We start from the raw sequence: 27365 nt of genomic DNA, 5'->3' as shown, positions 1-27365 counted from the left end.
TTATTTTATATATTTATAAATTTAAATGAATTCCTATTTATTTATTATTAAAGAAATTCCTCTAACAAACAGTATGTTTTGAAGGTTGCTAGCAGTAAAGTGTTGTACGACATGGAAGTAATCAGAAAATGTGATCTAAAATTCTGCTTTCAAGGGCGCCTGGGTGGCTCAGTGGGTTAAAATTCTGCTTTCAAGAAGCTATAACAGTAAGTACTGAGCATTAGCTATTATATGCTATGGATGAATAACTGAAATCTACATTTGAAACTATTGGTACACTATATGTTACCTAATTGAATTTTAAAAAGTTAATAAAAAAAACCACTATTTTATAAAACAATATTCCCAACAGGCTCTTTTGCTTTAAAATACTCACTTTGTTTCCTCTCCGAGAGAACACCAAATGGCGGATGACGCCGGTGCTGCGGGAGGGCCCGGAGGGCCCGGGGGCCCTGGAATGGGAGGCCGCGGCGGTTTCCGCGGTGGCTTCGGCAGCGGCATCCGGGGCCGGGGCGGGCCGGGGCCGTGGTCGGGGCCGGGGCCGAGGCCGCGGAGCTCGCGGGGGCAAGGCCGCGGACAAGGAGTGGATCCCCGTCACCAAGCTGGGCCGCCTGGTCAAAGACATGAAGATCAAGTCCCTGGAGGAGATCTATCTCTTCTCCCTGCCCATCAAGGAGTCTGAGATCATCGACTTCTTCCTGGGAGCCTCCCTCAAGGACGAGGTTTTGAAGATCATGCCTGTGCAGAAGCAGACGCGCGCGGGCCAGCGGACCAGGTTCAAGGCATTTGTCGCCATCGGAGATTACAATGGACACGTCGGTTTGGATGTCAAGTGTTCCAAGGAGGTAGCCACTGCCATCCGCGGAGCCATCATTCTGGCGAAGCTTTCCATTGTCCCTGTGCGGCGAGGCTACTGGGGGAACAAGATCGGCAAGCCCCACACTGTCCCGTGCAAGGTGACTGGCCGCTGTGGCTCTGTGCTGGTGCGTCTCATCCCCGCCCCCAGAGGCACTGGCATTGTCTCGGCCCCTGTGCCCAAGAAACTGCTGATGATGGCTGGTATTGACGACTGCTACACCTCGGCCAGGGGCTGCACTGCCACCCTAGGGACTTTGCCAAGGCTACTTTCGATGCCATCTCCAAGACCTACAGCTATCTCACCCCTGATCTCTGGAAGGAGACTGTGTTCACCAAGTCTCCCTATCAGGAGTTCACGGACCATCTTGTGAAGACCCACACCAGAGTCTCTGTTCAGAGGACCCAGGCTCCAGCTGTGGCTACTACATAGTTTTATACAAGAAAAATAAACTGAACTAAAGCTTGAAAAAAAAATACTCACTTTGTAATGAGAGTCATTACTTTTGTCTAGCCAAATCTTATAGCACTGTTTATCCCTTCCCTGCTTTATCCCTTCCCAGTATCAATAAAGGCTCACTTGGGTTACCTAGAAGCCATGAGAAAGCTTGTAATAGATCTGGCTGGTTTTCACCAGCAATTTGACCACCATGTGCACAGGGAAGTCTATTGATAAAGGCTTTATTGCAATAAGTTGCAAATACATGGATGATTTTGAATTCTCTTTCTTGAGGTCTTGTTTCATGATAATAAATTTAGGGTGGCTTATTGGAATGGATGTTATTAACATATCTTCATAGTTATAAGCACATGGAATTGTAAAATAGATGAATGAATGTGGCATTACTGACAACTGTCCTCATTTTGAAATCAAATTACAGTGTACTAAGATGAGGAAGCAAAGCAGATTTGGGATTATGAGTGAAATAATTTTAAAAAGTATTAGGGGTATGATCGGACTATTGGGTAATTCAGTAGAAAAATGTCTACTGATTGAGATTCTGTGTTCCCTGATTTCAGAGAGAAGTTAAGATAAATAAGTAACACGAGGAGACTAGGAAGCCAAACATAAGTGATAATTTTGTGCCAGGGTGTGTATACATCTGTTTATCTTCTTGCTGTACCACTAAGGTTGCTCCTAGAGGAGAGTTTAAATATGTGTTGGAGCTAATCTCTGTGGATTACACAAGAAACCACATCCTACAGCTCTCCCTGAAACACCCCTTATGATTTCAATGTAATTTGGTTTTTGCATTTTTAGAAATAACAAAATACTTTGCAAACTCATCTACTTTATTACCATCACAAGTGAGTCAGCTGACTCCACATTTTAACACAGTGACAGTCACAGAGGAATGGAGGAATGAGTAGAGTTATCAATATATGTGCTTTTAAGAAGTATGACAGGGTAGCAGCTATTTCCAGGAACCAAAACATGGGTCAGCAGTTGTGCAGGAAAAGTGATGGAATAAATGACTCATTTCAGAGGAGTTCTATAACATATTAGTTCTATAATGTATCTTCAGCCCCCAATTACCCGCTTTGATCTAAAGATAAGGATTTACAGTTAAGGTCCCATTTATGATTTGACTGGTAGGGTCTGAATCATGTTTACTATTGTTTTGACTATTACTTGAAACCTATAGTAGTACTTGGGATATGTGTTGTGTATTCTGTGAACATGTGCTATTTTTAGATTAGATAATTTCTGTCTCGAACCCCTGTTCATTTGTTTGTTTTTGTTTATTTGATAGTGGTTTCAGTAAATGGATATATCTGAAAAATTGCAAAGCCACTATTAAAACAAGTTATTATTATATATAGCATGGAATTGCACATTCCTCCTTTGAATCCGACAGAGCTTCACCATATCCTTAACAATTTGGGAAAAACATGCTATTATTTTTCTTTATAAAATTTCTCCTGTTAGGCTGTGATGGTTGTCATCAGCAGTAACTCCTCTGAAGGCTTTGTCAAAAGAGTTGAAAAAATTGGAAAGGTGTGTGAATGAAGCTGTTTGTTGAATATAAAGAAAAGAGCATTGAAATACAATTCACACTCTTACTTCTCCTTCTATGCTTTCAGATGTTTGTCATTTGAAAATTTTGCTTCTAGAAGAGATGTCCTATATAATTCTTACTTTAAGGAGCAAGTTGCTTTTATAATTTTTTTATTATTCTACCATTCCAGTATTTCCATTTAAATTAAATTCAATACCATTTAAAAAAAATCAAAAGTGCAGCCAGTATTCAATTCCTGGGCTAAATAATTTTAGAAAGCTTTGTGTTATTGAACCTACAGGGTTTTTCTGTAGTTTTAACTCTTTCTTTCTGTGATTTTTCCCATTAGTCATGTAAGTGACTGCAATATAACAGACATTGAGGATAAAGAAGGACTGAATAGAACAATCCTTGGCCTCATGAAGTTGAGAATCTAGCAAGGGAGTCAAACAATTCAATCATTCAGAGACAATTTATTGAGTGCCTGGCCTAAGATGAGCACAACAAAACCCCAGCCCAGAGGAATCATTTTAATGGGAGAGATAGATAATAGGTAAGCCAACTTAAAAAAAAAAAACGTACTGATTTTTCTTTAATAGAGATGCATATTTGAACTAAATAAGCACATTTTTAAAAGAGCAGTGATTGAGAAGAGGTTTTTAAACTGAGTGGTCCAAAAGGGCCTCCCTGAAAAAGTCTGTTTTGAACAGATTTCTGAATAATATCAGCTAGGAAGCTGCGTAAAAATCTCAGGGATGGGTGATTTTTCCAGTCGAAAAACTGTAAAGGCTCCAAAGTCACAATAGAGCTATAAGTTTCTCTAATAAAGTAACTTCTGACAAAGAATGAGAAGAAATAACTAACCCAGGTTTGAAAGAAAAGGGACAGACTTTCTATGGAATTCATATTTAATTAAAGCTCTAAAGGACAAAAATACAATAGAGCAAAATTCTGGTCACGCTGATATACCTAACGAAAGTTCATAAACAAGCTTTGGGTAGCAAAGAGTGTGTGGGAATGTTGGTAAGAACAGTGGGGAAGAGTCATCCCTGAACATGTTCTTAAATGAAGCAATTCTTGGGTTGTTTTAAAGGGTAAATTGGAGTTTGCCTAAGTGATTAGAGAAGGATGCCTCAGCTTATGGAAGTTCAAAGCCATAAAGATGTGATAAACTACTGCAGATATTTTCATGTATATTTGTTGTTGCTTCTAGTAATGGTGATCTAAAAACTCCTACTTAAGACAACTAAAAATCCAGACAAAATAGCTTTTAAAGTTAAAAATATCAGAATGATTATAAAAATAAGTGAGGGATTACTGGGCCAAAATACGAAATACAATGAGAGCCTAGAGATATATGCCCTGAAGCCATTTTAGCTATGAGAGCATTTGAAACTGCTAAAACACACTGAGCTGTGTTGTTCATAGACTCTTGATACTAGAGAAACAAAATTCAAAATCCAGCAGCAATCAAATTTGAGGACTTTGGTACAACCCAAATTTAACTTGAGATCCCCAAAGCACAAGGAGAAGCAGAAATAAGACTATAGCCTACCTTGCCTTCTGTGTAAACTGAGAAAGTCAATCACTGAATTTGGAGTATGATTGTCTTGTAGAGTCTCAGATATAAGAGAAAATCCTACCAAGGAGGACCATACCATTATTATAGCTCTTAATTATCCCTACTCAATAAGAGTTTCAAATATAATGTCTTGAACATAGCAAAATGTAACAAAGCACACAAAGAAAAACCATTAACAAGATTTGATAGACAAAATGGGATTAAGTATGATGTTAAAATGATCAATAAAGATTGTAAAATGGCTTGATTACTCTGCTCAAAGAAATGAGAGGGGAAGCAAATTGAACCAAAAACTGACACTAAAAATGATATTGAGAAAGGTTTTATAAATGAACAAATGGATACTCTAGAACTTTAAAAATATGACAGCTAATTTAAGGTACCACAGGGGTGCCTGGGTGGCTCACTTAATTAAACCTCCAATTCTTTTTCCTTTTTTTTTAACACCTTAATTTTATTTTATCTCTTTCATTTGGCTCAGGTCATGATGTCAGGGTTGTGAAATAGAGCCCAGAGTTGGGCTCTGTGCTGAGCCTGGAGTCTGCTTAAGATTCTTTTCCCTTCTTTTTCTATCCCTCCCTGCACTCTCACTTGCTCGCTCTCTCTTGCTTGCAAATAAATAGATAGATAGATAGATAATAGACAAAGAAAAATAAAAGCAGATTATGAAAATAAATATAAAGATTTTGAAATGAAAACAAGTTCAAAATAAAATAGAGAAGACCTACACAGCTTAAAGTTCATTCAGAAAATCTACTATTAAAGAAGTCAGTATGACACAATGTTAAGATATCAAAAGATTTGAGCATGCACTTTTCAGAAAGGGTAATCCAAATGGCCACTCATATATAAAAACTGTTTATCTTTATTATGAATCTGGAATTAAATTAAATTAAATTAATAATAAATTAAAACCTAAAATGACATACTATTACACACTTACCATATTGGGCAACAGTAAAATTGCCTTGCAAGAATGTGAAAGAATGAAAGTGCCCATAATAAAAACATTTGAGGTAAGTTGGACAATATTTAGAAAACTTAAAAATAAAAATAAAAATTTGGTCCATTCCTAGAAATACAACATGGAACTAAATGAATATTTTCACCAGGATATGCAAACAGATGATTATAGCTATTTCATTCATAACAGCAGATCAGTAGTGGTCTATTTGCACAATGTTACATTAAATAAGAGAGAATATTAACAAACTGGGAGGAGGGGCTAGGTTGTTATCATAAACAGATCTTCTATGGTGCTGATTATGTTCTATTTCTCAAAATCTTTAAGTTAAAAAAGTTTTCACATTATATCTAGATAGATAGATGATAGATAGATATCCCAGAAGCTGCAATGCTAGGCTAAGACCAGGCTTTAAAGGGCTTTTCTATACTCTACTAAATACTTGAAACCATTCATTATATCATAGCTCAGTGTTCAAATCTCCATTTGTTTCCTCAGTTTCCTAATATTTACCTTAAGGTGACCTGATCCAGACTTTTGATCACCTTTGTCTAAATATTTCTATTTTAACAAAGTCCTTTTTAACACTGAGAGACTAAAACTTAGAAAAATACTCTTTTATCTCACTAGAGTGGAAAATATATAGTTACCCATTAACTAATGATATCCATGTCTACATTAGATCAATGACATTTTTAATTCTTGGGAGCTTTTGGTTAAATGAAATTTTTAAGCTTCCTTTAAATGAAGCTTTAAGCCATCACCACATGAATAAAATTAAAGAACCAAATGAAAACAGGCCAAGTATTTACAGAGTAATAGAATGTGCAATGGTAAGAGTACAATTCTGAAATCATAAAGCCTAAATTAGTGTGATGCATTTTTGCTACCCATGTAATCATAAACCAGTTATCCAAATGTGTTAGCCTCAGTTTTTTCACCCATGAAATGGTGGTGATAATACTTATTATGCTGCGTTGTTGTGTGTATGTGATGAAGCATGGAGCATGAGAATCTCATATTCCATGCTAAAATGATAGCTATTTTTATACTTATAATAATTCTAGTAATAGTAATTAAATTGTTCAAAATGGTAATATTCATTTATATTGAGGCATTGTATTGACTATTCATAGACACATTTACCAAAATAAATTTCATTTTACTTTACCCCCTCTGAGAATATATATTCCCTAATTCAATATGAATCTCTTTATGAATAATAATTATCATAATAAATATGCTGATTTGTCTTCTATTTGTTTTTAGGGAGGTATCCTTTACTGTTGAACATGAAACTTAAGCAAGTCTGTCTTATTCAAAATTTGCATGCTGTTTTCTTATGAAACTAGATTATAGAGTTCTATGAAATAAATTCATGCAGTTAAGACATTGATGTTTGGAACACTGGGTGGTCAGTTTAGTATTTCAAAAGAAGATTTTAAATTTAAACCTTAAAACTGAGCTCTTTCAGCCTTATTTATAGACCATCCTTCATGTTTCATAAGTACTCCTCCATTGTAAACTAAGTAATACTTTTTGTCACAGTGTATATAATGAAAATGGATTTTATATTCTATTATTTCAGAGTTAGTTGCAGTTTCTACTGCCTTACTTCATTTTTTGAAAAATAGATTAATTCTACAAAAAGTTTTTTCCAGGTTTATTGAAAAAAATCGACATATTTGTAAATTTAAGAAATGATTTCTTATAACATTGCAAACCTTTAACATTGTGTAAATTTTGTACAATTTGATAAATTGGTATACATCTTTATTGCAATATAATCTACATAAAAATGTTAATACATCTACTATCTCGTATAGTTGCCACTGTTTTTTATGCATTTATCATAAGGAATTTTAATATCTACTCTCTTAGCAACTTTTATGTATATAGTATAGTAGAGATAAACTTCAGAGGTCTTGTGGGTTTTGTTCCAGACTGCCTCAATAAAGTGATTATCTCAATAAACTAAGTCAAATTATTATATTTTTTGGTTTCCCAGTGCATATAAAAAATTATGTTTCCCAGTGCATATAAAAAATAAAAACTATACTGCACTGTTCAAAAGCATTATATTTTTAAAGAAAAACAATGTATATACCTTAAGTACACTAGTTCTGAGTTTTCAGTGGGTCATAATTACTGATCACAGATCACCATAACAAATACAATAATAATGAAAAAACTTGATATATTGCAAGAATTACCAACATGTGACAAAGAGACACAAAATGAACAAATGTTGTTAGAAAAATGGTGGCAGCAGACCTCTTTTATACAAGATTGCTATAAACTTTCAACTTGTAAGAATGTGATATATGCAAAGTTTAATAAAGGGAAGCACAATTAAAAAAAGTATGTATATCTTATTAACTATGATCATCATGCTGTACATTAGATCCCCAGAACTTTTTCATATTATAGTTGCAAGTTTGCACCCTTGGACCACCTTACTCCACCCCAGGTTCACCCCTTGTCAACTCAACTCTAAGTTTCCATTAGTTTTCCTTTTCCTCAGATTCTGTATGTAAGGGATATCATAATACATAAATTAAAAAAATATACAAAATCTTTGAAATATTTCACTTAGAATAATACCTTCAAGATCCATCCATGCTGTTGTAAATGGCAGTATTTCTTAATTTTTCATGGTTAAGTAGTATTCCGTAGTATATAATTACCATACTTATTTTACTCATTCATCCATTAATGGATACTGAAGTTATTTCCATCTCTTGCTTAGAGTTAATAATTTTATAATAAACATAAGAGTGCAGATATGTCTTTGAACAGTGAACTTCGTTTTCTTTAGATAGATACCTAGAAGTGGGATTACTGAATCATATGGTAATTTTACTTTTAATAATATGAATAATCTCCATACTGTTTTCCATACAAATTTATATCCCTATTACAGTGCATAAGTTCCCCGTTTTCCCCAATATTTACCAAAATTGGTTAGTTTCAATTTTTTGGTAGTATATATTCTAATATCTTGCTGTGTTTTTCAGAGGTAAACAACAACAACAACAACATAAGGACTTTGCCCTGAGATTTTTACGTTGAGCACTTTTTAATGCTCCTGTTGGTCATTTATATAACTTTTTTGAAAAAAAAGTCTATTGAGATCCTTTTGCTATTTTTTTAATCATATATTTTTTTCTATTTGTATCTGTTGGTTATTAACCTCTTTTCAGATATAAGATTCGTAAGTATTTTCTTACATTCTGTGGATTGTGTTTTCATTCTCTCTCCCTTTTTTTGGCAATGCAGAAACGTTAGTTTGATGTAATACCATTTATTTATTTTTGCTTTTTTTGCTTGTGTTTTTAGTCTGGTATCCAAAAAACTATTGGCAAGACCAATGTCAAGGAGAATTTTTCCTATGTTTTCCTTTAGGAAATTTAGTTTCATGCATCACCTTTAAGTCTTTAATCTATTTCAAGTTCAGACTTATGAGTGATATAAGGTTCCCTTTTCATACTGTTTATGTGACTATTCAGTTTTAAATATCATTTATTGAACAGACTATCTTTCCCCATTACATATGTTGGCCCCTGTCAAATATTAGGTGACTGTATGAAAGGATTTATTTCTGGACTCTCAATTCTGTTCTACTTGTTTATTGGTCTGTTTTTATGCCAGTATACTTTATTGTTTTGAGCATGAGGGCTTTGTAGTATAGTTTCAAATCAAGAAGTGTAATCTCCCTTCTTCATTCTTTCTCAGAACTGCTTTGATTATTTGTTGTCTTTTATGGTCTCATATAAACTTTAGGATTCTTTACTTACTTCTGTAAAACAATAATATTGGATTTTTTTAAGATTTTTAATTTATTTATTTGACAGAGAGAGATGACAAGCAGGCAGAGAGGCAGGCAGAGAGAGAAGAGGAAGCAGGCTTCCTGCTGAGCAGAGAGCCTGATGCGGGGCTCGATCCCAGGACCCTGGGATCATGACCAGAGCCGAAGGCAGCGGCTTAACCCACTGAGCCACCCAGGCGCCCCTAACATTGGATTTTTGATAGGAATTGGATTTACAGATGGTTTACGGTAGTATGGACATTTTAACAATGTTAATTCTTACCATTCATAAATATGAGCTATCTTTCCATTTCTGTCACCTTCAATTTCTTTATCAATGTCATAGTTTATGGAGTACAGATCTTTCATCTTCTTAGTTAAATCTATTCCTAAGTATTTTATTATTTTTGATGCTATTGTGAATTAGATTGTTTTCTTTATTTTTTCAGATAGTTCATCATTAGAATGTTAAAATGCTCCTGTCTTGTGCTTACTTTGGCAGCACATATACTAAAATTGGAATGATGCAGAGAAGATTAGCGTGATCACTGAACAAGGATGACATGACAAACTGGGAAGCAGTCCATAAAAAAAAAAAGAAACAAAACAAAATTCTTTTCTTTTATATATTGATCTTGTATTTGGTAATTTTACTAAATTTGTTTATTCAAATTTTTTGTGAATTTTTTAGGATTTTTTAACATGTAAGTTCATGTTATCCAAAAAAAGAAAATTTTACTTCTTCCTTTTTTTTTTTTTTTTTTTTTTGGAGTCTCTTATTTCTTTGTGTTCCTTGTTTCTCTGGCTAGGACATCCACTACTGTGTCAAATGAGAGTAGTGAAAATGGACACACTTGTCTTTCTTCTGATCTTTAAGGGGAAAACTTTCAAAAGTTTTGATTGAATATGAGATTAGCTCTGGGCTTGCAATCTGTGTTTTTTCTTTAATGGGTTTTTTAAATTATTTTTTAAAATTTTTTATATAATGTGTTTTTATCCCTAGGGGTACAGGTCTGTGATTCACAGCACTCACCATCACTCACCATAGCACCTGCCCTCTCCAATGTCCATACCCCCACCATCCTCTCCCAACACACCTCCCCCCAGCAACCCTCAGTCTGTTTTGTGAGATTCAGTCTTTTATGGTTTGTCTCCCTCCTAATACCATCTTTTTTTATTTTTTTTTCGTACGCCCGAAACTGCCTATGTTGCATCTCCACTTCATCATATCAGGGAGATCATATGATAGTTGTCTTTCTCAGATTGATTTATTTCGCCAAGCATAATACCCTCTAGTTCCATCCACGTCATCACAAATAGCAGGATTTCATTTTTTTTTTGATGGCTGCATAGTATTCCATTGAACATATATACCACATCTTATTTATTGATTCATCTGTTGAAGGACATTTAGTTTCTTTCCATAGTTTAACTATTGTGGACATTGCTGCTATAAACATTTGGGTGCATGTGCCCCTTCAGAATGCCACGTTTGTATCTGTAGGGTATATACCCAGTACTACAAGCACTGGGTCATAGGGTAGTTCTATTTTCAGCTTTTTGAGGCACGTCCACGCTGTTTTCCAGAGTGGTTGCACCAGCTTGCATTCCCACATACAGTGTAGGAGGGTTGCCCTTTCTCCACATCCTCGCCAGCATCTGTCATTGACTGACTTGTTCATTTTAGCCATTCTGAACGGTGTGAGGTGGTATCTCATTCTGGTTTTAATTTGTATTTCCCTGATGCCGAGTGATGTGGAGCATTTTTTCATGTGTCTGTTGGCCATTTGAATGTATTCTTTGATGGAACATGATAGTGAGCTTAGGGAATCACCAAGTTAATGAAAGAGGTGCCTCTTGTAGGTGAAGTAAGAGTGAGAGAAAGAAAAGAGGGCTTATCCTAGATTGGAGAACTCGGGGCTGAAAAGGACCCTCATCTGGGAGCAGAGAAAGTGGTCCAGAATCAGAGGCACAGAGGACTCCCAACACCTTCCACAGAAGCGGAGCACCTAAAGACATAGTGCCATTACCCCTGAAAATCTAGGCATGGAGGTATTCTCTTTAGGCAAATAGGCATCGGAGAATAGTTTGTCCATAGCCCAGTCACTGACTTCAAGAGGAAAAGCTATACCAGCTCTCGAAGCAGGCCGGATAGCTCAAGCAACAGCAGCCAAGCCAAAATCCTTATCCCCTGCATTTCTGAACAATGACAGAGCAGCGGTTCTGTCTAGAACCAGGAGGTATTCAGAAGTCAATTGTTGGGTCCCGGGTTGTGTCCATCAGTTCAGACGCGGCCTTCAGATCAACTCATGATTCCAGGGCCTTGGCATTGACTCTGTTCTCAGGTTCTCTGCTCAGGGGCAAGTAAGCTTCTCCCTCTCCAGCTCCACCCCCTGATTGGGATCTCTCTGCCTCTCTGTCCAAACGTGCATGTGCATGTTCGATAAGATAACAAAGACAAAAACAGTGCACAATAATTGACTGGGGCCAAAGGATGTTTTATTGAATTTGGACCTAGGTTCCTATGGAGGGCAGCCAGGTATAGAGAACCTCCCACCATCCTAAAATGCCCGACCTTCGCTTGGAGCTTCCTTGTTCATTCTCCTGTTCTTTGCCTTCCTGGATCTCCTCACCAACCTGCAGCATCCGCTGTCTGTCGTGCTGTACTGACCCCTTGTTAACACATTGTGCATCCTCTCGGGGCTCCATTGGAACATGCCCATCTTCCTCAAGAGGCACTGTTTGCTTATCGCATGGAACCATTTGGGGGATGGTCATGAGAGGGTGAAGGCAGGCTTGTGCTGCCACATCTCCATGCAGTTCCACAGAGGGTAGCTGATCCACCATGAGGGAGTGCTCAAGGTTCTTCCACATTCGAATCCTCTTCAATGCGTCCTTTTGCACATACAAGTTGTCTTCCTGAAATGGGCACGGAAGTCTTTCAGTTGGCTTCATTGGGCTATGGGTCTCTTCCAACATGCTCTCCGTTGGCTTCTGTGGACTCCAAGAACATGAGTCCGTCCTGGACCTAAGGTTCTAGGGTGTAGACTCTGCCTTGGATGCATGGTCTTTTTGGAAGATTGGGAGGCCTTGTTGGCACCGTTTCTGGAGACCATTGAGGTACTCGTGTGCTTTCTGTGGAAGACTCCAGACATGTCTTTGGCACGGTTGCGGGGGTTCACTTTGAGCTTCCCTTGGGTGGACCTTTTCCTGTTGAGATGCTCCATGATTTGGTGGGAGGGTCTCACCCTTACGCAGGGCTCGGATTTCCTCCCCTGAGGCATTGCTTGCGGTCTGTTAGTTTCTTGGCTTGTCGGTGCTAAGATGGAATGCGGCATCTTGCCTTTCTCCGAGGTCCAGAGGGCTGGTGCTGACACTCACGACCAAATACTATGAATTGGGCCATGGAGAAGGTGACACCGACTCGCTTCGCAAACTGCCTTGGTGAGAGACCCAGGCGGCTCCAGCAGTTTGGGACGGCCTGGGGTCCTCTTGGCCCACCCATGACTACTCCAGTCAAGTGTAGTGATCAGGCCTGGGTTGATGAGGAGTGGTTGCTATGACCTCAAAGCTTTGTGACATCACAGATGCTGGCTTCACTGAAGCAGCTGTCCCTCTCCCATGACCTTGGTGTCCTATGGCTTTAAGTAGGAAGCCCCAGGAAGGACAAAACAAGAGCCCTCTGAACCTGATCAAGAACTCAGGATGTCTTGTGGTTTAATGTCAAACTTCCCCTTTCTGGAGACATAGAGGAAGGAAAATGACATTCAGTATACCTTCCTTTAGGCCAACATATCCCCGGAGACGGCAAGGTGTCCTTTTACACTACAATTTCTAGATATCTCAAGAAAAGGTGAGGTCACGTGTATGAGCAGCTCTCCGTGGGGTTTCTCGTCCTGTGGGTGAGAGCGTACTTTGTCAGCATCTTTTGCTTATGGGTCAGTGATGACTAAGGTACGGAAAGTCCCTTTCCGAGGTAAAAGGTGAGGGCATCGCTATATGGTGCCGTCTGTGTCCTCGTCTCCTAGTGTTCTGAAACACGCGGCTAAGGGATGAGGCCTCTGTCTACCTGGCTTTCCCTTAAATACCTTTGCAAAGTCTTTGAGGAGAGTGATATTCTGCATCTGAGCTAACTCTCAATGAAGAGGCCTGGACCAAAACCGTTGTCATTATTAGTTAACTGTACTTGTTGTGGTAACGGGTATAGACATGTGGACCAAGACTCTTTAGTCAGAAGGAAAGGGACGGCGTATATAGACGGCTTGCAAGGCCCATTCGAGCAGACCTTTGGAGTGAGCCGCAATGCCCTTGCAAGGACTAGTGGATCAGGAAGTTTGGGTCCATTTCGGCACCTCAGTATTCCTCTGCCATCGAAGTGAATGAACCCCTGGACCTTGCCTTGACATGAATGTCCCATGCCCTGCTGTTGGGAAATGGAAAAGGAAGGGAATACTGACGGGCAAAAAGTCAGAGAAGGAGACCTACCAGGAGTGACTCAGGACTCTGAGAATCCAGCTGAGGTTTACCAAAAAGAGAACTGCTTAATGGGTAGTCAGGAGTTGTGGAATATATTAAGAGGAGCACTGGACGTACATGCAACTAAAGCATCCCTGAATACTCTGTCAAAAACGGATGATGGATGATAGGCAGGCTTTCTCAACAGAACAGCAACAAGAACAACACTTATATAAGGCTCACTTGAACAGAACTGAGGATTGAGCTGCTATGTCCTTGCAAAGACTAGTGGATAAAGAAGGTGTGGTCCATATTGGCAACAGAGTATTCCTCAGCAATTAGGGAGGATGAACTCTTGATTCTTGCACTGGCATGAATGCCACAGGACTGGGTTTGTGAAATGAAATGGGCAAGGAGACATAGGGAAATATCATATGGCTTCTCTCATATGTGCCCTAGGACGAATACCATGGCCCTTAGTAGAAAGAAGGAAAAACTGAAGGGGATAAGTCAGAGAAGGAGACAAACCAAGAGTAACTCAGAACTCTGAGGAATCAAGCTGAGAGTCAAGGAAAAAAGAGACATGCAGGGAATGAGGGAACGGGCTAATGGGTGTTGAAGAGTTCTGGCATATCTTAGGCGGAGTACTAGGTCATATATGGAACTGAAGCATCAGTGAATACTCTGTCAAAAATGGATGATGGATGACAGGCTGGCTTCCTCAACAGTACAAAATAATACAAAAACAAGCTGGCCCTTTCAAATGCAGGTGAAGACAGACAGAGAAAAGGAAAGAATTATATTTTTATTATGTTTAATTATTGAAATGGAATATAATTTATTTCCTAAAATGTCATTATTTGAATTGGGTCTTTATACTAGTAAAGTGGAGTTCATCCACCTCCTCCATTTGTGGAATTGATGAGAAGAAAATGGCATTGCCTTCTCTAAATGTCTAGAAGAGTTGAACAGGAAATGATTTGCACCTCGCCATCTGTGTGTTGACAGGGGTTTGATTACTGCTTCAAACGCTTTAGTCACTACTACAGAGCTGAGATTTTGTAGGTTTCCTGACCTAATCTTTGGAGTGAATATGTGTCTTGGAATTTATCCTTTTCTCTCAGTTCTTTTCTTTTGGGTTTGCTTCATTAGTGCTATTCTTCACTTCCTCCCCATCTTTTGTGTGTCTTATCTGTGTGTGTGTGTGTGTGTGTGTGTGTGTGTGTGTGTGTGCTGAGTGTGTTTCAAATAACAATTATAATTAAATTGATGGAGATAGGAAGTCGGTATTTAATGGATAGCAGTTCCATTTGACATGCCTTGAAAACTCACATTCCCTCTCTTTCAGCCACATTTCCTACAAAGAATGTCATCTTTTGTCCTCTTTGATAAACACATATTTTCTCAAACCTGACCTCAACAAACACCACATTTTGTGTGCCTGGGTAGTGTCGTATTATTTGTCCATTTTTCCCTTGCTTTTTCATATGTCTCTTGACAGTCATGAGAGAGTGAAATTGTATGTTATTTGTCTTTCTGGGACTGATAGATGTGACGTAGGCTAATGCTCTCCACAATTCTGCCACATGAGGCAAGTGGAAAGAATTCATTCTTGCTTATGGCTGGGTAAGATTCTGTGGGGCTTTTTCAGGACAGTGAGATGGTAGTAGTGTCTGGTAACTCCAGACTTGTCTTTATCCAGGAACACAACAGGAAGATTACCACATCAACTTCAACATGGCAGAAATGAACTGGAGCCCACAAAGCAAACTCCATAGCAAAAGAGAGAATAAGTTGCAATCACTATGGGAGAAGACTGGAGACATGGTTTAGGGGAAAAGTGGAAAGTTGGTAATTCAGAAGGCAGTGAGACAATGCAATGGGCAAAGCCACAAGAGATCGGAGCACACTTGGAACCCACAAGGAGTACGTTCTCCAATTCCATTGATTCTGACCATCAGGGGGTCTGAATCATACTAGTTCATGCCAACAAAGGGCCTTGAGGCCTGGAGATTTTAGATCAGCAGCCTTGGCATATCAACTCAAAAGAACACTGTATTTCTCTGTCAGAGAACACCAACAAATAGCCAGGTGAAGACAGCCTGGAAACCACGATTAGAGACAATACCAGGTGACACAGTGGGAAGATGGTGGGTTCTGGCTGTACATTAGTGAGAGGCAGTGTTCTTGGAGATGATTTGATGGGGGCAAAAGAAATTTGGGGCTCTCGCACAGGCAGCATCAAGCCCGAGCTACTGGCCAAAGACAGGTTGGTGAGGGCTTTAATTGCCTCTCCTGCAAACACGAAATTCTCACCATGGAACACATAGGGTACTGTGTTCCTCAGTCCAACTTGCTTCATTTTAAGAGAACAGATTCTCCCATAGGGGACTAGAAGAAAGCCCTGTCCATAGGCTGTCCCCTGACCACAGAATGCTACAGGCATTCATTCTGTTGTGAAGGTTGAATTTCTCCTTTCACAGGCACACCAGATCCCACCAAGCTAAACTTCAGCCTATTCAGCCCAGACCCCAAACACACCAAAAGGCTGGCAAAGAGAGCCTCTGCAGATGACTGGTCTCAAGGACAGGGGGCAGCTATGATACAACAGCAGAGGGCATGCATGCCACACACACATACCTGAGACTCCCTCAAGGGCCAGCCCTTGGGCACTCCATGATATCTTATTTCTAAAGAAATTACCATCAGGATAAAAAACAGAATTGATTTTTCAAATACTGAGAAAGAGTCAGAGACCTATATCCAAGCCAAAGATGGAAGAATCAATTGTTGCCAAGGAAGAAGACAAGAAATTATCATGGCCAGGTAATCGGAGTGAAACCTCACATATAACACGCCCAATGGAGGATTGAAAGCAGAAAGATATCAGGGAGTGTCAAAACACATAGATTAAACTGATAGAAATAAAATAAAGTAAAATAAAATAAAATAAAATAAAATAAAATAAAATAAAATAAAATAAATAAAGAATTTCTAAAGAAAAGATTGGTAGCAGACTGAAGGAAAAGTCCCAGAAGCTGGCAGAAGCAAAGGACCAAATTTTTGACCTGGCAGAAAAGGAATGGTAAATAAGGAAACAAATCCAAAGAAAGAAGGAAGAATGATGAAACATGACAATGAGCTTAGGAAAGTCATTGACTCCAAGGAATAGAAAGAGGTGCTTATTGTAGGAGAAGTAGGAGTGAGAGAAAAAAAAGAGGGCTGAACATGGATTTGAGAATTCAGAGCTAAAACTGTCCCTCATCTGGGAGCAGAAACAGAGATCCAGATTCAGAGGCAAGGAGGACTCACATCACCATCCACAGAAGCATGGAACCACAAGACATAGTTTCATTCAATGGAGGAATTCTCTTTACCTAAATATGCGTGGGAGTGTAGTTTGTACATAGCCAAATCACTTACCTCAAGAGGACAAACTATACCAGCTCTCAAAGCAGGCCAGGTTGCTCAAGCAACACCAGCCCAAGCCAAAATCCATTTCCCCTTCATTTGTGAACAATGACAGAGCAGTGGTTCACGTCTAGAACTAGGACATATTCAGAAGTCAAAGGTTGTGTCATGGATTGTGTCTATCAGTTCAGAGGCGGCCTTCAGCTCAACTCATGATCCCAGGGTCTTGGCATCGACTCTGGTCTCAGGTTCCCTGCTCAGGGGTAAGTCAGCTTTTCCCTCTCCAGCTCTACACCCTGATTGTGATCTCTCTGTCTCTCTGTCAAATATGTGCATGTGCATTGTTTGACAAAAAGACAAAAACACAACCTGGGTACAAGGATTGACTGTGGCCAGAGGATGTTTTCTTTAATTTGGACCTAGATCTCTATGGAAGGCAGCCAGGTTCAGAGAACCTCCCATTATCTCAAATGCTAGACCTTCGCTCAGAGCTCCAATGTTCATTCTCCAGTTCCTTGTCTTCCTGAATATCCTCACCAACCTGTAGCATACGCTGTCTGTGGCTCTCTAATGGCCCTTTGTTGTCCCACTGTTCATCTTCTGCTGCCTCCATTAGAACACGCCCATCTTCCACAAGAGGCATTGTTTGCTTATCCCATGAAACTATTTGGGGGATGTTCATGAGAGGGTGAAGGCAGGCTTGTGCTGTCACATCTACATGTACTCCTCCAGAGGGTATCTGCACGACCCTGTGGGAATGCTCCAGGTTCTTTGACATTTGAATCCTCTTCAATGCGTCCTTTTGAAGATACAAGTTGTCTTCCTGAAACGGGCATGGAAGTCTTTCAGATGGCTTCACTTGGGCTATGGGTCTTTTCCAACATGCTCCATGCTTGCTCCTGTGGACTCCAAGTACATGAGTCCATTCTGGACCTAAGGTTCTAGGATGTAGAATCTGCTTTTGGTAAATCGTCAGTTTTGAAGATTTGGAAGTCATTTTGGCTCTATTTCTAGGGATGCTACAGCTACTCATTATAAGGTCCGCTAGGCCAGAGGGAGTCATTTTGTGTTTCTGCAGTAAACTTATATTGAACCCATGCTGTAAACAAAATTGACCCTACTCCTCCCAGAGGAGCTTACTCTCAAAGCCTAGATACAAGGGTGAATCAGGCCAGGTGAAGACATCCCATTAGAGGGGCACGCATATATCTACTAGGGTAAATTGAGATCCAATTGTCCACCCATGTGTTACCTAGCATTTTTGTTTTTGTGGTGTAGCAGACTTAGCACGACTGTGCAGTTTTTTCTGTATTGTTATCTCATTGGCCACGTCTGTATAGCCTGGCTAAACTACCGCTATAAATGTTAGTCTCTGAGGCTGGGAGGGGTTGCCTCTTTGCAAGAGAAGGCCCTGACCGGTCAATATGATTCTCGATGCTTTGTGCAAAATTAACGTTTGCTTGACCTTCACTTTGTATCAGTCTCGCTCTTTTGAATAAGGACCCTATCTTTGGAGGGCCACCCGAATTCAAATGATGAGAACTGAAACAGCATTGGAATTTTTGGAAAAGCCTCTGGAGGTAAGATCATGGGATCCTGCATGGAGCTGCAGTGTACAGTCTCCTACCAATCTTCTCTTCAGGAGTTCTTTAGGTGCTTTTATCTTTATCAGTTTTATCTCTGTGGTTCGAGACTCTCTGATATCTCCTATGTTTTCTGACGTACAGCGAGTATCCAGGCCCCTGCTTTCAATCCCGCATCGGGCGTTTTCTATGTAGAGGGTTCACTCTGATTGCCTAGCCATAATCATTCCTTCTTCCTTTACCTGGGCATCAATTGATTTTTTCATCTTTGCATTGGATCTAAGTCTCTGTCACCTCTCTGTATTCGTTAAACTCATTCTGCTTTCTAACCTGAGGGTAATTTATTTAGGAGGAAGAGATCCGGAGTACCCAGGGCTGGCCCTTAAGGTTTGTTGAGTGCGTGCGTGTGTGTGTGTTTGTGAGTGTGTATGTGGCATGCATGCCACTGCTGTTTGTGTTGTGGCTGACCCTGTCCTGGAGGCCAGTCATTTGCTGTAGCTCTCCTTTCCGGCCGTTTGTTGTTTTTAGGGTCCGGGTTGAATATGCAGAGGTTTACCTTGGTGGGCTCTGGTGTGCCTGTGAAAGGAGAAATTCGAGCAACTCAGCAGAACGCAGGCCTGCAGAATGCTGTGTTCAGAAGAGAACATGTGGTCAAAGCTTTCTTCTCGTCCCCTATGGGAGAGTCGTTGTCCTTGGACTAAGCATCTTGGACTGAGGAAGGCAGTTTTCCAAGTATTCCACTGTCGGGATTTCGAGTTGGCTGGCTAGGCAGCCTATGTCCTCACATACCTGTCTTGGCCAGTAGCTTTGTCTTGATGCTGCTGTTGCGAGAGCCCAAAATTTATTATGTCCACATTGAGACATCTCCACGAACACTGCCTTTCACGGAATCACTCCCACTACTCACCATCTTCCCAGTGCGTCACTTAGTATTGTCTCTCTCTGATCATTGTCTCCAGGCTGTCTGCTCCTGGTCGCTTGTTGGTGTCATATGCAGGAAAAAGATGGTGTTCCTTCAAGTTGATGTGTGCCAAGCCTGCTGATAGGAAAACTTCAGCCTTCAACACTTGTGTTGTAAAGTACTCGTGCCCTTCAGACCCTCTGCGTCTCACAGTCAACGGCACTGGGAAACAGGTTCCTTGTGGGTTCCCAGTGTGCCCTGCTCTCCTGTGCCTTGGTACTCTTCATGGGATCCAGCCCTCTGATCCACTAACCAACCAAATATCCCCTGAGCCATGTCTCCAACCTTCTCCCATCATCTCTGCAACTTCCGTTTTCTTTCGCTGTGGAGTTTATCTTGTAGGCTTCAGGTCAATTTCCACCCCAATGCAGTTGTTGTGTTCATCTTCCTGTTGCCTTCATAGCTGAAGACAAGCATGAGGTTATTAGACACTACTACCATCTCACTCTCCTCCATGTCACCGCAATTCGTACTGAGACATAAGCAAGAAGGAATTCTTCCACTTGTCTCTTATGGCAGTCTTGCGGAGAGCATTGGGCTTTGTCACATCTATCATTCTCAGAACGACATCAGACAGACGATTTCACTAACTCATGACACTCAAGAATCATACGAAAAAGAAAGGGTATTGGTACAAACAGTATGACTCTAATGAGAAATTCAAATGGTGCTGTTCTTTGGAAAGCAGTTTTGTGAGAACACGTGTTACTTGAAGAGGACAAGAGATGACATTCCTTGCAGGAGATTTCCTGAAACTGATGGAATGTGAGATTTCAAGGCATGTCAAATTGAATTGCTACCCACAAGAGACCGAATTCCATTCTCTCGTATTTTAATAATAATTGTGATGTGAAACACACACACACCACACAGCATTAACACATGCACATGCAAACACACAAAGATAAGACATGCAAAATATGGGAAGGAAGCGAGGAATCGTACCAATGAAGCAACCCCAAGAAAATACCATATAGGTGAAAGGCAAATAGAATCCAAGTCAGAAGCCAACCGAAATGAGAAAGTGAACTATTACCTATCAATAATACATTCAGTATCAGGACTAAAGTCTCCCGTCAATACAAACAGTTTGTAAGAGTGGTTGAAATTCCAAATTAAAAAAAAAAAAAAGGTAGAAAACATCCATAAGAAAACAGCAAATATTAAACTAGCTCGTCCTTCTGTTGACCATAGGAGATTTCCTTCGACTATAAAGATACTCATAGCTTGCAAGTGAAGAAACAGGGAAGACATAGGTTATGCTATTCCCAAGGAGAAGAGAGCCAAAGTGTTTGTGCATAAGTCAGCGAGAGTCATTTTATGCCTTCGAGAGACAAAAGATAAGCGGAAGTTGTTTTGTCTTGATGGAGCATCAAAACAACAGAAACCTGGAAGAATTGCCAACATATACACCACGAACAAGGGTGTATCTAAACGTTGGAAGCCTATGAACACACAGGAATGGAGATGGCTGTTCTGCCCCATCTCTCTGCCCTTCAACCACACTGCCTCCTTCTTCCTGTGGAGACCTCTCATGGCACCTGCCTCCAAGCACAGGTGATTCCCATTGATGGGAAGACCCTCTTCTCTCCCCCATCTCCCCACTCCAGTTACTCCCACTTATTCGTGAGCTCACAAGCCCCATGGTACACACTCTCCATGCAGCATGCTCTCTCTTTTCTAGCATTGGCCTCCGTTTCTAGCTGTGCTTGTGTCATGGATGTCCCTCCCCAGCCAGCCTCCAAGCTCTCCTTCCCTTTAGCTCCAACACCTGACACAGTGCCTGGCAGGTATCACTTTGAGCTTCCCTTGGGTGGACCTTTTCCTGTTGAGATGCTCCACTGGGAGCTTAGCCCCGCACCCCAGCATGGGCTCTGGCCTCAGAAGTGAGGGGGCGGGGCCAGCGCAGAGAAGGGTCTTTGCTTATTTCCAAAGCTGGAAGTGAGCTCTCAGAGGACTCAGGAGGGAGGGGGGCGGGGGCGGCCGGGAGAGGGGCTTTGCTAATTGCCCAGGCGGGAAGGAGGGGCGCACAGCGCCAGTGTGCTGTGCTGCAGCCCATTTGGGACTGCAGGACCCACCATACTCGCTGCCCCTGCACTCCCATGCTCCAGCCTAGCCCCTGAGGCCGCGGTGTCCTGTTCCCGTTCCCGCTGCCTGCTGCCCCTCCCCGCCCCATGGCTTCTCTGGAGGACCCTCTGCTCACAGGTAAAGTGACACCACGACACGCCCTCACCTGAAGCAGAAAACGCAGTCCAGGAGCTGGGCGCAGCCTCCCGCCAACCCCAGGGCACCAGGACCACCCCAGACGCTGCGCCACACCCTGTCCGCAGGGGGTCAGGCCGGGGACAGCGCCACAGGAGGTACTCCCCCCCTGCCAGCGGGCAGGCTAGCCCCCATAGTTCTGCACCCCCACGCGCTTTTCAGAGCCTCCTGCCATTCCCAGGGCACCCAGAACCCAGAGAGTGAGGCCTTGGGTGTTCTCTAGTGACAGATTCAAGGCAATTTTTCGACTTTGGGACTCAGAGTTAACATAGTTTTCATTTGTGATTATTATTTTTGTGTGGGGGCCGTCGCTTTTCTTTTGACCTATGCTTGTTTTCACTCCCAGTTCTGAAGAAGCCCCTAAATCCTAACCCTGTTGAGGACTCCGAAAGCTCTCAGAGCAGCAGTGCTGGGGGACAGTGTGGACACATGGTTTGGTTTCTCCTCTGGCCTGCTTCTGTGGCAGCCCCGCTCTGTCCTCCTCAGACTTCAGAGCAATATCTGAACAAGTGGAGAAGCAACCAGGGGGTCAGGAAGGTGGCCACCGAAGAGTGACTTCTCTGGAGGGTGGCTGAGCTAGCAAGTGAGCATGTTAGTCCAGCTCTGCCTGCATTCAGTATGGAGCTGAACAGGGGCCAGGGAAGGGGAGGAGGAGCAGAGAGCAGGGACAAAGGGACCAAAGAGGAGATTCAGATGAAGGGAAGTAATGGGGAGGAAAGAGAAGAAACTCTAGAAGACAGGCATGTAGAAAGGAAAAGGGATGAAGTGGGCATTGGGAAAGGGCACCACCAGGGAAGGAGAGAGGGGAAGAAAAGAGGGAGGAAAGAGGAAAGGGGAAAGGGAGAAGGGAGGAGTCAGCATGCCAGGGCTCCCCCTGCATCTGAAGAAGAGGTGGCTGGTCCAGCTTGTCAAACAGGGTGCTCACTCTTTGGCCCCAGTTTCTGCTCCCAGTGCTACTGGGCTTTTCAAGGAAGGCAGGCTGTCCCTTGGGACCTACTGGAGCCCACTGGAGCCCACAGGAGGGTGGGAGAGGTAAGATGCCACCAGGTCCTGTCCTGAGCTGCTCCCAGCCACCAGCCTCACCACATGGTGCAAGAGGGACCCCAGAACAAAGGACGGACACAGGCCAGCATGTCTGCTGGTGGCCCTGGGCACTTAGCTCATCGCAGTGAACCACACGGCCTCCTCAACCCACGCTTTCAAAGCCTCCTTCTTCGCTTCTGGCTTTCATGTCTGTAGGAACATGAGCCAGATCTAACTCCTCTCCGACAGACAATTCTGACTCACCCCGTGTCAGATTTTTATGAGTGGCTGTGATAGAGTAAGATAGCAATGCTCCAACAAACGGACTGTTTCCTCCCACTTGACCTCAACAGTCTTATACATTTTCTTAGCGAAAACATCTTGTCTCCTTCCATTAAGCTCATAACGTGGTCTAATAGTATACATGCGCCTTCCTTAGATGCGAAGCGATACAGAGGTCCTTTTTTTTTTTTAATTTTACAAGGTAAAGTCAGTGAACATATCCAACTTGACGAATACGTCTCTAAAATGTCAATCCAGGCAAAGCTTTTTCTGCCTACAGTTTCGAGCCTACGTGGTGACATTTTTAAAATGCTTTCAGTCCCTCAGTGAGGCTCTTAGAAGCTAGCCAGGGCTTACTACGTGCCAGGCACTGTGTCAGGTGTTGGAGCTAAAGGGAAGGAGAGCTTGGAGGCTGGCTGGGGAGGGACATCCATGACACAAGCACAGCTAGAAACGGAGGCCAATGCTAGAAAAGAGAGAGCAGGCTGCATGGAGAGTGTGTACCATGGGGCTTGTGAGCTCACGAATAAGTGGGAGTAACTGGCGTGGGGAGATGGGGGAGAGAAGAGGGTCTTCCCATCAATGGGAATCACCTGTGCTTGGAGGCAGGTGCCATGAGAGGTCTCCACAGGAAGAAGGAGGCAGTGTGGTTGAAGGGCAGAGAGATGGGGCAGAAGAGGCATCAGTCAGTTGGAGGGGTATGAATAGACTGATGGGAGGATTATGGGTGCCTTTGGAGGACTGAGAATTTGTTAGAAGATCAGTGCAGATTTCTATGGAGACAAATGCCAGGAACTGATAGGTCTTTGAAAGGTCACTCTGGCTGCCTTTTGGCAAAGGGGTTGGTAAAAGGCACTTGCAGGTGTGAACACACCAGGTGGGAGGTGAGTGCAGGAAATCGGGTGAGGGAGCATGGGAACTTGGTCCCGGGGTATATAAGGGAGAATAGCCTTTAAGGAGTTCCACAAATTGGCACCAGCTGTGGCTTCATTACAGAGCTGGAAGGGGGAGGTGGGTGTGTCCTGGAGGTTACAGAAATTACATGAGAAAGGGAAGTCTTTTTAGATCTCTTTTTCAACTAGAGGAACTCTCACCTTATTGATAGAATTCCAGAGTGGGAACCAATGATATGAGGACATCTTTGAAATGTCTGAATATGTTCTTCGACATCTTTGCAAGTGACGAGGAGACCTTGACCTTAGGAGGCCTTGGCCCTCTTTGTAGCCAGAAAGATTTCACCTACAGATTTGGGTTCTCCCTTTTAAAGTCAAGGAGTCAGTCCTTCCAAAGGACACCTCCTATCATTTTACCCTCTCATCATACCTCACGTGCTGGCATCTCCAAGACCCTCTGTTCCAGGTTGAGAGTATCCACTTTGGCCGGGCTGGTCTTGCAAAGAACACCACAACAGGAAATCTAGAGCCTATAGTGCTATTAATAACATCATCTAAGACTGTGTTTGCTACCCTCTTGGCCTCTTCCCACCATGACTCACTGAAGCTTTTTACACATTGTATCCATTATGCTATAGTTCCCAAAGCTCATCTTCTCTAGTGCCATTAGTTTTTAGGGGACCAGGCAAACCTTAAACTTGTCCCCCTTAATTGGATCCCTGTGCCCCCACAATCTCTTTGAATGCCTTTCACCATGATTCTTGAATGAGATCTGAGACCACTGCTGGTACCTAACACTTCTTGGCACCTTGTCTGCTAGGTTCTTGGAAGAGGAGGTGGCTATGGAGGTGAGTGGGGATGGGAGTGGGAGGATTTCTCCCTTCACTTCCCTTTTTGTGTTTTCAAATAATGGGTTTTGAGGGGGAGGGAAAGGTTAACCAGACCATTTATTTTCCATCTCCCATCGATAAAATGTCACACAGGAGAGAGGTGGCAGAAACGCACTTTCAGGTTAATTTTTTTACAAGGAAGATTGACTTATGAACCTACTTTGTTATTCCCTTTCATTCAATTTCCCTGTACCTCCTTTTCTATGAAGTGTAACGGTAACCCATTATTATTTTTATTGTTGGCACGTGCCTTGTGAACCATAAAGTGTACGCTATAAATGGGAGCGCTTTTCTTTTTTTTTTTTTTTGTAGTTTACGAAAAACTAATATTTTTTAAATTAATTTTTTATTTATTTTCAGCATAACAGTATTCATTCTTTTTGCACCACACCCAGTGCTCCATGCAAGCAGTGCCCTCTATGATACCCAACACCTGGTACCCCAACCTCCAAATCCCCCGCCCCTTCAAAACCCTCAGATTGTTTTTCAGAGTCCATAGTCTCTCATGATTCAGCTCCCCTTCCAATTTCCCCCACCTCCCTTCTCGTCTCTAACTCCCCATGTCCATGAAAAACTAATTTAAAAACATTCATCCACCAGAGTACCCAAAGGGCTCCCATATAAACTATCTGTCGTTACATTATGTCCCGATGTGGAGCTCGATCCCAGGATCCTGAGATCATGACCTGAACTGAAGGCAGAGGCTTTAACACACTGAGCCACCAGCCCCAATGTATTCTCTTCAGTACCAGAATTTGTAACCAATTGACAGATGAAAAAGGAGGCAGTCAAGTGAAAATCAATAGGTCTTAGACCTGCAAGAAATTTGAATTAGATGAATTCAGCTACTCAGGCACTGTTTCACATTTTCAGATCTCTGCAGAAAAGGGGTTAACCTTTTTACAGCATGTAAAAGAGAAGACTATAACACATACTATGTGTAAGCATGTAAATATCAAAAAATATCCCATTAGTTGCTAAGACACACAGGGCCTATATTTTCTCTCAAATTCATGAATATGTAGGAGCAATAAGTGAGAAGTGAATGTATACTTTTCACTTCGAAGTCTTTTAGAAATCTAAAAAATGACTTTCTATGGTTTGTGTCTCCATATTCCTTTATTGCCAGTTTGAACAAATCCACATGCTTTGATTCAAAGGTAATAAATTCCTCTTATTTGGAAACATGATGTTTATTTTTATTCTCTCACCCTTAGCAGGTGGTTTCATTTTAGCACACTTCAGAGTTATAATTTCATGCTTATTAAAAACATTTATTATGATCTACATAGATGAATGAAACTTTTATTTTATTAAATTATTTGACAAAAAATCTGTTATTTTTAAAAATGTATTTCCTTTAGGGTTATTTTAGAGCGTTCAGAGAGGATCTAGGAGTGTGGTATTATGTAGTTTTTAAGTAGGTATGAAATGGTTATTTATAGGATTGTTTCTTTAAGGCTTATGTATATTGTCCATTATATGCTATAAAATATTTTGAAAGTAAATTTAAGGTATGTTTTACATAGTTTATTTTTTGGAAATAAATATTGAAATGACTTGTGAAATTCAGTATATTCTCAACATTAATTTATTTTGAAATTTACCAGTTGTCTACTGAACTATTATATGGCAGATATTACTTCAGACTACACTGGTAAATGAAATACTTGGCTTTGTAGAACTTTTATTTTAATGGGTGAGACAATTCAAAGCTATAAACCTTAATAAAAATTGCATAGTGCATTCAAAAAGGATGAGTACAATGGGGAAAAAGAAAAACTCGATCAGGGTGAGAAAAATCAAGGTTGCTAGGCAGGGGATGGGGAGTTAAAATTTTTAATAGGAAGATCAGGGTAGTTACAATGAAGCTGACAATTGAACAAAGGTATGGAAAGGTGATGAATTTGCGCAGAACTATCAGCAATAAGGTCACTCCAGACAAAGGAATTGGCTATCTTGAAGGCCATAAGGTTGGATCATGCCTGGCATATCTGAGGAATAGCAAGGAGGCCACTGTGAGTGACTGAAGAGTAGCAGGGAAAGAGGTCACAGAGGTTAAATGAGTGGCTAGATCATGTAAAAGCTTAGAAGTCATTGTAAAACTCTGGCTTTTATATTTGGAAACTTACTGTGTGATAGAATTTCTGCTAATAACTGAGAGTTCAATTGTCCATAAAATTTCAAGGACTCTTATTCTAGTAAGACAGAATGAAGAGAAAGAGTTCATATTTTCACATGGTGTAACAAATGCTCAGAGATGCAAGTGTAGGAAGCTATAGGATCACAGAAGAAGGCACTAAAATCACACCAATATATTTGATGACTGTGACTATATATAAATTTTTATTTTCTAGATTTTTTATAGTCATGGAATCACACTGTATATACTATTC

At 41.2% G+C, this 27365-nt stretch overlaps 1 protein-coding gene across 1 annotated transcript in view; it reads right to left on the bottom strand.

The window, feature by feature from the left end:
• Window positions 1-329: 329 nt before the first annotated feature.
• The window catches only part of LOC309857170 (uncharacterized protein), a gene marked incomplete at its 3' end in the record, with an annotated part of 204700 nt that continues 177664 nt past the window's right edge, over window positions 330-27365 (bottom strand). Inside the window, exon 2 of the mRNA XM_082749993.1 lies at window positions 330-897. Within this exon, the coding sequence (XP_082606119.1) occupies window positions 330-897 (568 nt within the window). The remainder of the gene's footprint in view (window positions 898-27365) is intronic.

Source organism: Mustela nivalis (genome assembly GCF_964662115.1).
Source record: "Mustela nivalis genome assembly, contig: HAP1_SCAFFOLD_451, whole genome shotgun sequence".
NCBI classification, from domain to species: Eukaryota; Metazoa; Chordata; class Mammalia; order Carnivora; family Mustelidae; genus Mustela; species Mustela nivalis.
Note: the sequence above shows the minus strand (reverse complement) of the source record. Positions and strands in the feature narration are given on the sequence as shown.